Raw genomic sequence first — 12105 nt, forward strand, 5'->3', positions numbered from 1 at the left:
TGTCTGGATTTTATGGGCTGCCCGGGCTGTGAACCCAAAGGGTATTGGGTACTGAACCGCAACATTTCTCCAATAGATGCAGGCCACTCCAGGCACGGGAGTTGGACTAGATGGGATTTAGGTGTCCTCCCTGTGCCCTGCAATTTTGTGATGATTTGTAGTAAGCTTAAGCCTGCAGCTCCTTCGCAGCAAAACAAGAAGTTCTGAAGGATCCCTGGGTCAGAGAGAAGCCCCAGGTAGCTGTTTGGGCCTGGGGCAGGGGGGAGACGCACTCCGTGTTGTGCGTGCAGAATCGGGAGTGGAGAAAAGAGCCAGACCACTGTTTTCGTTTGCAGCAGCAGCTGTTTTGCAAGCCCTGGTGCTATAAATAGAGGCCGGTATTTGGGTGAGAGGGCAAGGGAGGGTGGGGGAGGGTGCTGCCTGCCCAGCAAGAAGGCTTGACCCAGGAATGGCCCATCTCGGCTGATAACATCAGACAGGTCGAGGTGCCGCGAGCCGCCAACCGACTTTGACAAGTCACCAATAATCTGGTCCAAACCCCAGAGCTGCTGCACAGACAGGAAAAGAAATTATAAGATTTTAAGTGATATCAAACAAGCTCAAGAGCAGGGCTGAAAATGCTTCCTTGAGTTTATAAAAAAGGTATGAAAACCTCAATGACAAGTTTTAACATCAGCAGTCAGGAGCGCCTCAGCCCTGTTTTTGAGTCTGTTTGAAACTTAAAACCTCAGTTTCTTAATAGGGCTATGTTTAAAACTTGTTTGAGTCTCTGCCCTGTTTTTGAGTCTGTTTGAAACTTCAAACCTCAATTTCTTATTACCTCTAGATACGAACAGGATCCGTTCTGGAGCCCCGTTCGCATCTAGAGGTAAACGTATCTAGCGACGGCACGTCTGCACATGCATGCGTCGCTTTTCGCCGCTTCTGCACATGTGTGTGACGTCATTTTGGGCGTCTGCGCATGCGCAAGCAGCAAGTAACGTGCTCCGTTACTTTCGGGTTGCCGCGGAGCGCAACTCGAACGCATATTTAACCTGAGGTATGACTGTACTACTGCTTGGTTCTCTTAAATAGGGCTATGTTTAAAACTTGCCTTTGAGGTTTTCATACCTTCGTTGTAAACGCGAGGAAGCATTTTCAGCCCTGCCCTTGAGCTTGTTTGATATCATTTAAAATCTCATAATTTCTGTATTTCCTTCTGAGGAAACTGATTAGTTCAGTGAAACGAGTTTTCTAGCCGGCATCTCGTAAAGTCTTCGTTTAATTCTAGTTTATTTTTTGATTTTTGTTATTCTGTAGTCGATTACTTCTCATTTCAGGGATTTTCACGGTAATTTCTTTTGTGTAATTTATTGGTTTCGCCACTGTCTTATTTTCACTGGACAGACAGGAAAAGACAGACAGACAAAAGGGAGGAGGAGACGGGAGTCTCAGAGTCCCTGGAGTCCCTTTGACTCTGTTTCTTCTTCCCCACAGCCTTCCGGGGGGAAGTGGAGCAAGAAGATGGCCTCGTAGGACAGGGGAAAGGGTGGCGGAGGCAGCGGGCGACAGTCTGGGACCCCGAGTTCCACTTCCAAGAGGGCGCCCAAGTCAGGAGAGGCCATATAGAGGGTGCCGTCCAAAGCCAGGCCTTGCCCGGCCAGGCTGCACTTGGGCAGGGTCCGGGCAGGGCCCCACTGCCGGGTGCTGGGGCAGAAGGAGGTGACCACGTTGTCTTGGGCATTGCTCCCCACCACGAAGAGGGGCTCCGTGCCGCCCAGGAAGTAGAGCCCAGGCAGGTCAGCGTCTGCCCGCGTCAGAGTCGGAAGCAGCTCCTGCCAAGTGTCTGCAAGGAGAAGAGAAGGCGGGGATGTAACCACCCTCAGGCTGGACCCACAGCCCAGATCCCCTGCCCTCGAACCCACCGCCAGCCCTTGTCCATACCCCGTCCTTCCCTGCCCACTTAACTCACAATCAGCCACCTTCGTCTTCCCCATTGTGTGCCCACTCGACCATGCTGATCAGTGGAACCGCCACAAAATATCTGTTCTGCTTTCGTGAGAACTCCTGGCATGGCTGCACCTACACTTTGGAACTCCCTGCCTCTTGATGTACTCTTCGCTCTACTCTTTTTGGCACCTGCCGAAAAGGTTCCCGCTTAGACGAGCCTCTCCAGATGTTTCGAAACTTGCAAGTTTTAACCTGTTTTAGTCTACAGTTCTTTCAACTTTTTGAAAGTTTCAAATCATCGTTCATTTTTCTGACTCGTAATATTATTATCCAGAAGAAGAAGAAGAGTTTGGATTTGATATCCCGCTTTATCACTACCCGAAGGAGTCTCAAAGCGGCTAACCTTCTCCTTTCCCTTCCTCCCCCACAACAAACACTCTGTGAGGTGAGTGGGGCTGAGAGACTTTGGAGAAGTGTGACTAGCCCAAGGTCACCCAGGAGCTGAGTGTGGAGGAGCGGAGATGCGAACTTGGTTCCCCAGATTACGAGTCTACTGCTCTTAACCACTACACCACACTGGCTCTCAGTCCAGGGCTTTTGGAGGGCCAGAACTCACTGGAACTCAGTTCCGGCACCTCTCACCCTTGCCCTTATAAGAGAACAAGGTTCAAGGCTGAGTTCTGGCACCTCTTTTGTAAGAAAAAAGCACTGTGGTTATCTTTTTTTGTAAACCGCTATGTGGGTTTTCTTTAAAAAAAAATCAAGCAGCGTGTAAACCTTCTGCAATTGATAAAAATAAGTACTCACACCCCTATCTCTTTTCTCACACATACCACCACCTTGCCTCCCCCTCTCTGCGCAATGCTGTGGCGCATGCGTGCCAGCCTGGCGGTGCAACTGTGGGTGTCCGGGACGGTGGGTGCCCTGCAGCGTGCATGGCCCTGGCACTGAATTTTGTGGGTGCCTGGCCAATTGATGGGGAGTTTTGTGGGTGCTCAGGCACCCAGGGCCCCAGGGAGTCAGCACCTATGGCGCGGCGCATAGGCTGCTTCATTGCCCGCTCCTCACCAGCGGCCACATCGTAGCACAGCAGAAGTTTCTCCCCAGTGTGCTGTATGCTGCCCAGGGCATAGATGCAGCCGCCATGCGCCGTGCAGAGGGGCAGGTCGTGGGACAGGGAGACGGCGAAGGAGAAGTCGCCCATGGGGAGGGAGGAGACGAAGGCCCAGGAGTTGGCCCAAGGGTCGTAGCGCTCCACGGCCGTGTACAGGCGGGTGCTGCTGTCCGGGGGCAGGAGCGAGTCCAGGAACCAGCCCCCCACAGCATAGATGTGGTGCCCCACCACAACGCTGCTGAAGTGTCGCCGGCGCTGCAAGAGGAACAGGAAAGCAGAGAGTGTCAGGAAGGGAGAGGCACTGCTGAAAGAGAATAAGATTGAAGGAATGGGTTTCTGTGCAGTCAGTCTGAAACGGGACCCCAAATCCTCATTTTTCCTTCTCCAAGGAAGCATTTCTAAAATACATTAACTTGAGCACTTGAGCCAATGTATAAACAGAAACCCAGCTGTATAAACAAGTGCTCAAAGCCCTCTCCGTTATCAGTCCGCGACGGCAATGGATGGCCTTGCCAGTTCCGAGTGGAGCAGGGATGGCACATCTGGGTCTTATCTTACACACCGACGCACAGACCTTGTCAGGTCTGACAAGAGACCCAGGAACGGTACCAGGAGTGCTCTTAGAGTTGGTGATCTTCCTGCCCCAAGATAAGAGTATAGGAACAGGAACAGGAACAACCTTTTATGGTCAAGAGTACCGGAACAGGAATATCTGTTTATGGTCATGGATGTCAAGTTACGTGTATAAGCTGATGTGGTTGGATTCCTGGGGAAGGGGGGAGAGGGTGCCTGGAGGATATATATACTGCATGAAATTTCTCATTTCTTTGGACTTGCTGTGGACTGACCACGCAAGTGCCTTCTGCTATCCGGAGAGCAGAATAAACTCTTTCTCTGAATCAACCTCGGTGTCATTTGACTTCCTTTCTCCCTCCTGGGAGCAATGCAGACCCCACCAATCGGTATAGTCTAATAAGGCTACAAGATGAAAATGATGTACCGGTGGTATCTAACCCTGGTTAAATTAGCAGAAATGTATAGAACAAGATCTAATAAGTGTTGGAGATTTAAAGACCAGGACCAGGTGCGCAGCCTGAACTCCTATTTACACGGAGGAAGCTGCAAAGGCCATTCACTGTTAATAACTCATTTTTAAACTGCCCCCCTTAAAAATCAAACCACCTCATGCTGGGAATCACGGAATTGGAGCTTTTGGTTTGTTTGTTTTTGTTTCACACTCCGATTTTAGGAAGCAAAGCAAATGGAAGAGGGGCAGATGAAAACGATGGACTTTATAGAAGTGGCGAAGCTGACAGGAAGGATCCGTAACTAGCAGGATTGAGTATTCCACAAGGACGGGAGTAAATTTATATATACGATACTTGAAAGATCACTGTAAGCAATAAAACATCACTAGCAGGGTTGACTGAAGACTTGTAATGGGCAACTTCCTCCCTTTTAATGATAATATTAATTTTAATGCTATTTGTAATGAATCAACTAGAATTGGAAAATGTACAAAGGCAGTGATATAAAGGTTAATTTTGAAAGCCATGAGACGGGAGGGACGGAAGTCAATAGGCTCTAATGAACAAAAGAGATAATGTGAATAATAATGATGTGGTTATATATTATAAAATGGAAAATTAATAAATTATACACACACACACACACACCATATTTTCCATTTATAAGACTAGGTTTCTTCCTAAAAAATAATGTCCAGAAAAGTATTTTTTCTTTTCTTTTGTCTATTTTCTTTATATCTTTTATTTTTCCTTTTCCTTTTCTTTCTTTTTCTTTTTATTAGTTTTCATTTTTGAAAATATGTATATAAGTGTGCTTACAGTGTTATGTATTGTTCTTTGTTTAATTTCTATTTTTTGAAAAATTTAATAATTTTTTTTTGAAAAAAAGTTCAGAATTTGGGGGCGTCTTATATACGAGGGCCATCTCCCCCCCCCCCCCATTTTCTTAAATCGGAGTCCCACAAAATAGGGGGCGTCTTATACATGGGGACATCTTATAGACGGAAAAATACAGTGTGTGTGTGTGTGTGTGTGTGTGTGTTTGGGCCACCTGAGACACAGCCCTGGCCTTAGAGCAGGACCTGACCTTATTGGGGGCGGCGGTGGGTGCCCACGTTCCCGTCAAGGGGTTGTAGCGGAAGGCCACCATTCGGAAGGTGAAACTGCGGGGGCCCCGCTTCTCCCGGTAGCCCCCCATGACGAAGAGGTAGTTGAGGAGCTGTGCTGTGCTGAAGCTCCACTTCTCGGCCTGGAAGGGCAGGCGGGTGGCACAGCGCCAGTCCCCCTCCTCGGGGGGCAGAGGGCGGTGGTAGAGGCCCTGCAGATGTTCTAGGGGGACCCCAGGCGCCAGGCTGACGTTCTCCTTGCGCAGGGTGCACAGCATGGGGCGTCCCTCGAAGCGGAGCTGTGCCAGCTCCTCCCGCAGTTGGGGGTCCAGCCGTCCAGTGATGGGGGCTTGCAGCTCCAACAGGTGGGCACTCAGGTAGCCGGACACCAGTGCTCTCAACTCAGGGCATCCCACAGCCTCCGCAAAACCCAGGTATGACAGGCAGTTCTGGGGGCTCAGCAGAGGGCTCAGCGCCGCCCAGCACCGCTCCAAAAACCCCGAGAGCATCAGGTAGCTGGCGGTCTGCACCGCTGGCAAGAGGTCTTCCTCTTCTAGGCTGAAATGCCCAGAGAAGACCCACTCCAGGATGGCATGGAAGGTCCCCGAGGGCACGTGGCTCAGATCCAGCTGCCTCTCCGATGCCTCCTGCATGTGGGATCTCGAGAGGGCCTCAAAATAGGCGCTCTCCGTCGCCAGGCGTGCCAGATCCACCTGCCAGGCAGAGAGAGAGAAAGAACATAAGAAAATTATGTGAGTACAGTGGATGCTTGGGTTGCGAACGTGATCCATGTGGGAAGCATGTTCGCAACCTGCGGCGCCGCGTTTGCACATGCTTGGGTTGCAATTTAGCGTTTCTGCGCATGCGCAAAGTGTGATTTAGTGCTTCTGCGCATGTGCAAGCGCTGAAACCCAGACGTAACCCATTCTGGTACTTCTGGGTTCGGCACAGTGCGCAGCCCGAAATCGTGCATCTGTACTTGGAACTCGCGAAAATGACGGCGTCAATAAGAAATCAATCAACAGACAAAGTCAAAAAAGAATGGGAATGTTTTAACAATTACTTAACAAAACAAGGTTCCAACAATAAGACTTGGCTGTGTCTAGAATAATCTCGCAGATAGTAAAATATTCCTCTTCATTCCAAGATGAGTAAGAAAACAATGAAATACAGGGCAAAAAATAGGAATACTCAAACTGAAACTGTAATGAGGTAGAAGGAAGTCAACAGTATAATAAATTGAAAAGAGATTCAACCCAAATTGAAGGCTAAACACAAAAAAACAGTAATATTGGTTTGAATTATATTAAGTATTACTTTACAATAGATAGGTATTTTTATTGTTTAAATTGTCATTTTGACACAGTTGTTTTTTCTCTTCTTTTCTCCCCCTTTTTTATTAGATATTGTATTGTATACATTACTACAGAATATATATAATTTATACATTACTATATAAATCTTAGATTTGTAAATAATTTCACTATATATAAGTCAAGATCTAAATCAGTATAAGAAGAATCATTGTAAGATTGTTTCATCTTTCTTTTTTCTTTTATGCGTGCTTTTTTCTGTTTGCTTTTCTCTGTATTTTTTTCTTAATAATACGATACGATACGATATCTTTATTGTCATTGTCCCTTGCGGAACAATGAAATTGAAAAACTACATAAAAACTTCATAAAACTACATAAAACATTCAAAAAACCCTACAAAACTCTAAAACCCCATTTTAAAATACACTATACTACAGAGACCCCTTATGCTGCATTTAGAACCAGAATTGCATTAGCATAGAAACTGTTTTTCAGGCGGCTAGTCCTGGCCTTTATAACCCTATACCTTCTTCCAGAAGGCAGAAGCTGAAAGAGACCATTTCTGGGTTGCGTACTATCATGTGCTATCTCTGCCGCTTTCTTATGGCACCTGGCAGCATAGATTTGATCTAAAGTGGGAAGAGTGCACCCAATAATTCTCTCTGCAGTCTTTACAACCCTGGATAGCATTGTTTTTTCCCTGGCCGTGCAGCTCCCAAACCACACGCACAGACCATAAGTTAGTACGCTCTCCACAGTGCAATGGTAAAATGCCATCAACAGGTCCTTTGAGAGATTGTTTTTCTGGAGGATTCTCAGAAAATATAACCTCTGCTGTGCTCTCTTCACCAGGTCTTTGCTGTTCTCTCCCCAGGTTGGGTCATCTCCCCTCAATAATAAGTGGCTGAATATTCAATTTACATTTCCTAAAGTCCATAATGATCTCTTTTGTTTTTATTATTATTATTATTAATAATAAAAGGACATAAGAAAAGCACCTTCACTGGATGCATCCCTGTTCAAAGCCATTATCTTTGCAGTATCTATTGCATTTATACTCCATGCTTCTCCAAGGAGCTCCAGGTGACTTGTGTGCTTTGCCCTGCTCTCCTGCCCACTTCCCACAACAACCTTGTGAGGTACTGACTGGCTCAAGATCACACCAGGTGAGTTTCATGGCCAAATGTCGGAGGAATTTGAACCTTGGTCTCCCTGGTCCTATGGGACGTGGGTGGCGCTGTGGGTTAAACCACAGAGCCTAGGGCTTGCTGATCGGAAGGACGGTGGTTCAAATCCCCATGACCGGGTGAGCTCCCGTTGCTCGGTCCCTGCTCCTGCCAACCTAGCAGCTCGGAAGCACGTCAAAGTGCAAGTAGATAAATAGGTACCACTCTGGTGGGAAGGTAAACGTCGTTTCCATGCACTGCTCTGGTTCGCCAGAAGCAGCTTAGTCCTGCCGGCCACATGACCTGGAAGCTGTACGCCGGCTCCCTTGGCCAGTAAAGCGAGATGAGCGCCGCAACCCCAGAGTCGGCCACGACTGGACCTAATGGTCAGGGGTATCTTTACCTTACTCCCTGGTCCTAGTTGGACACTCGAACCACTGCATCCCACGGGCTTTGGGGGGCCATCACTGCTCTCTTGTGTTTTCTAGGGGCCACGGCAGGTGAGAACTAGGCAGAAAGGTGCATTTTTTAACTGCCTGTGGTGATGGGTTGCCGGAGCTTGTGGCCTGAGAGCCAGCCTTGATTCTGTTCAGAGACCGGAGCTGCCTCCCCTTGCTGCTATTTCCTCTTGCTTGCATTTAAAATAAAAATAAAATACTTATAAAGATACTTGCATACCACTGTGTATACAAATATACATCAAAGCCATTTACAGCAATAAAACATAGAACACTACAGTAAAGCCATACATAGGTGAAAATCAGGCATCAGTTAGTCACAAAGGACATGTTCTTAATCGCCTGCATAGAGGAAAAAGTTTCCAGTAGGAGTTTGAAAGTTGGCCCAGAAGGCGCCTGCTGAGTTTCCAGTGGCAGGGAGTTCCACAGGGCTGGGCCGATGGCACTCAAGATTTGGTTTCCCATCTGTGAAAGACCAAAATTGGGCACCCCCTTCTCTTGCTTTCCGTCCTAAATTGTTGTGGTGCCCGCTGCAGCACTCTCCCAGCTCGGTGCCCCCTGGGGTGGACTGGTTGCTCCACTGTAAACCTGTCTCTATTCCCATGGTGGCCAAATGAGCCTCTCCAAATCGGGGGACGCTCTGTGATGCTCCTGCAGGTGATCTTAGCAACTGAGCTGGGCTGTAAGGGTTCAGACAGTCTCTGAGATATTCTGGACCTGAGTTGTCCAGGGCTTGGCAAATTGATACAAGCACCTCGACCTTGGTTGGGTAGCAGATGGGCAACCAGTGCAGGGTTTGGTGTTGCATGTTCTTCACCAGATGCTCCCATCAGACCACAGCATCCCGCACCTGCTGGAACTTCTGAACCAACCCCAAGGGCAGCCCCACATTGAGTAGTCCAGATTTGAGGTTACCCATGCATGAACTATAGTGGTCAGGCTTGTCCAGAAACGGTCATAGTTGGCGCTGTTGCGATTCCATTCCACCCTTTGCTGCAGACATGGGATTGTTACATGTCACACGTCTGTTTGCATCCCAGCACAGAATGCTGGCGTGAGTGGTACTTCCGCTCTGTATTGCTTCTGTTTTCCTTCTCTCTCCGACGTTTTCTTTGTCCTGGTTTATGTTTAATAAATGCGTAGTTTAGTATGTGTCTGCAGCCTCAAGCCTCTTCTGTTGCGCAGTTTACACTGCTGAGTAAATTGTCCTCAAGTCTGCAAGCTTGAGTCACTGAGCAGAGGTCGAGGGATCTCCGCAGCGGCAAGGCTGAAGGGAGACGCTCCAGCTGGGGCTGAGCCAGCTGGCCTTTTGACCCCCCCCCCCCTGATTCTAACAGGCGTGACAGGTGAATTTGCACCTGACTCCCGGGGAAAGCCTCCATGCAGCTTGGATAGCTCACCATGGTTAGATAACCATGGTGCCGATAACACCAAGGTTGCAGGTTCTATCCCCGTTGGGGACAGCTGTCTATTCCTGTATTGTGGGTGGTTGATGATCCTTAGGATTACTTTGAACTCTACAGTTCTATGATTCTACGATTCCTGCCACCCCTTAGCACAAGAGGCCCCCCCCGCCAGACCCTACCTGGAAGCTGTAGGGCTGTGTGTGGACCGTGAGCAGCTCAGCCTCACCATCTCCTCCCCGGTAGACCCTCAGCTCGGGGCAGCTCTCCCATGGCTTGGGCAGGGGCCTCTGAGCACCCTGCCTTTTCCAGTACAAGGCGATGAGGCCCCACAAAGCCCAGAGGGCACCGGCCAGGAAGTCGAACGCCCGCTTGGCGAGGCGGGCCCAACCCAGCCAGGCAGATGCAGCAAGAAGCCCCTGTAAAGGGGTCGAGCGCAGACCTCCATGGGGCATGGCCAGGGGATCATTTGCAGGTCAGAGCGCCCCTTCAGCCGTCCCAAAGCACACACAGGCCGCGGCACAGAGTTTGGCTCGGGCGCTAGAGCTATTTTTAGTCTGTGTTTACAGCAGAGCAGTCATGTTGGTGCCCAGAGCCAGTCGCCAGGAGTGGAAGGGGCCACAGATGTCAGAAAGTTACTGGGGAAGACTTTCGGCTGGGAGAGGAGAGATCGTGCAGAACACTAACGTTGTGTTTCGTTAGCCCCCCAAATGGAAAACGAGCGAGGTCCCAACCAAAGAAGCATGGCAACTTAAACTGCTGGAATATGTGCAGCTTGCGGATCTAACTTACAGAATAGGAGAACAAGAAGAACATTCTTGTAACAAACTTAGCTGGTCTCTAAGGTGATACTGGACAATTTTTTAAATTTATTTCAAGAAGAACATTCGTTTAAAGAAGATTGGGAAATGTTTATTGAATATATGGGGGGAAATGGCATACACTTGAAAATGTGGGGAGCATTAAGATAAATTCAACAGTGTAAATAAGTTTTGATGGAAGTAATATACAGCGGGCGCTCAGGTTGCGAATGTGATCCGTGCTGGATGTGCGTTCGCAACCCGCAGCATTCGCAACCCATGTCTGCGCATGCACAGGTTGCGATTTACCGCTTCTGCGCATGCGCGACTGCCAAAACCAAAAGTAACCCATTCCGGTACTTCTGGGTTTTGGCAGTCCACAACCCGAAAAGACACTACCTGAAGCGGCTGTAACCCGAGGTATGACTGTAATGGAATACTGACTGGTTTCGTTTATATAAAATATGCAGGGATTTATGCTATGCAAAATGAACCACGGAACGAGAAGGGAAGTCAGATATTTTAAGGTCGTTTAAATGTTACAAATATTACGCATAAATGTATCCTTTCGACTTGACAGCTCAGGGAAGTTACCTAGTTTTAAAAATCATATAAAATCAACTCCTTTGCCAGTTTCCTTCATGCCACCGCCAATTTGCTTCATTGGCCAAGGACTGGAAACCACTCTGTCCTGCCACAATCCCTCAAGCGGGAGGTCACGTGCTCACAGGAAGGTACTCATTTGTGACAATCGCTGGGCAAAGGATTGTGACAATCGCTGGGCAAAGGCACTCCTCCGGACTTGCCCAGGTGGCAGACTATGCAAACCAAAGTTCTATTGTTCTTTCACAGTAGGTGCTTAGAATGTACTTCCCAATACATATCCTGTATTTGCCTGTTCCCCTGACACATTCCTCCTATGTGAATCATGTATAACCCTCCCCTTTTCTGATGTAGTGATAATGTAGTGATGATGCTCAATGAACTGCATGCTGGAATAAGATAGAAACTTTTAAAAGTCCTTGTCACCCCATCCTCGGGGTTCAATTCCTCTTTGGACCTGTTGCACAATAAACTTTGGTCTACAGCTATTTGCTCCGGTTGGTGACCGGACTCCTCCTTTTATTCCGCAGGGACCTACGGGCTCTGGCCGACGAGCTGGGTGGCTGAGCAGCCTCGCGCCTAGATTCTTCTGTAACAATGATCAAGGGTCTATGAGGAGCGCTTGAAGGAGCTGGGTATGTTTGGCCTGGAGAAGAGGAGACTGAGTTGAGATTCCGACTAAACACCAGGAAGGACTTTCTGACCTTCCTTGGAGGTTTCTAAGCAGACGTTGGATGGCCATCTGTCATGTTGAATCTACTTGAGATTCCTGCATTGCAGGGGGCTGGACTAGATGACCCTTGAGGTCCCTCCCAATTCTATTATATTGGTTGCTGGGGGTAGCAAGTGGGGGGGAAGTTTCTTTCTTTTTATTTTAAAAAAAGAATTATAGCTATTTGTTTACTGTCAGCATAAACAGTACCATGCAGTTGCCAGATTTTTCAGAGGAAAAACAAATACATGATCAATTGAAAAAGCAACCTATTGAGACAGTGGAGAGAAAGAAGTGAAAATTCTACCTTTGCTAAGAATTTAAAACGATGCCCTGTATTCTGCAGACAACTTTCTACAGAAGTGTGATGACCAACTTTATTCCGAAGAGTCAGAAGCAATATTTTTTACACTTAACTGGGAGTTAGGGGGAATATTACATCTGGCCTAATATATTCTTCCTTTCAGCCT

At 48.0% G+C, this 12105-nt stretch overlaps 1 protein-coding gene and 1 long non-coding RNA gene across 4 annotated transcripts in view; one reads left to right on the plus strand and one right to left on the minus strand.

The window, feature by feature from the left end:
* The window catches only part of LOC309352066, a 96845-nt gene that overhangs the window by 47506 nt on the left and 37234 nt on the right, over positions 1–12105 (plus strand). The window lies entirely within an intron of this gene.
* LOC309351853 (kelch repeat and BTB domain-containing protein 13-like) lies at positions 221–10038 on the minus strand. 3 transcript variants are annotated; one of them, XR_014160972.1, is made up of 6 exons: positions 9703–10038; positions 5159–5890; positions 2998–3298; positions 1052–1825; positions 521–820; positions 221–462 (listed from the first exon to the last, which is right to left on the minus strand). XR_014160972.1 is itself a non-coding variant. In XM_081879969.1 (4 exons), exons 1-4 carry the CDS (start codon positions 9973–9975, stop codon positions 1431–1433), a joined length of 1701 nt encoding a protein of 566 aa, XP_081736095.1. In that variant the 5' UTR covers positions 9976–10038; the 3' UTR covers positions 1030–1430. The 3 variants fall into 3 exon arrangements, 1 of the variants encoding a protein (XP_081736095.1); XR_014160973.1 differs by having other exon boundaries at positions 221–820; XM_081879969.1 differs by lacking the exons at positions 221–462; positions 521–820 and having other exon boundaries at positions 1030–1825.

Source organism: Podarcis erhardii, assembly GCF_964252035.2.
Source record: "Podarcis erhardii genome assembly, chromosome: 10".
NCBI classification, from domain to species: Eukaryota; Metazoa; Chordata; class Lepidosauria; order Squamata; family Lacertidae; genus Podarcis; species Podarcis erhardii.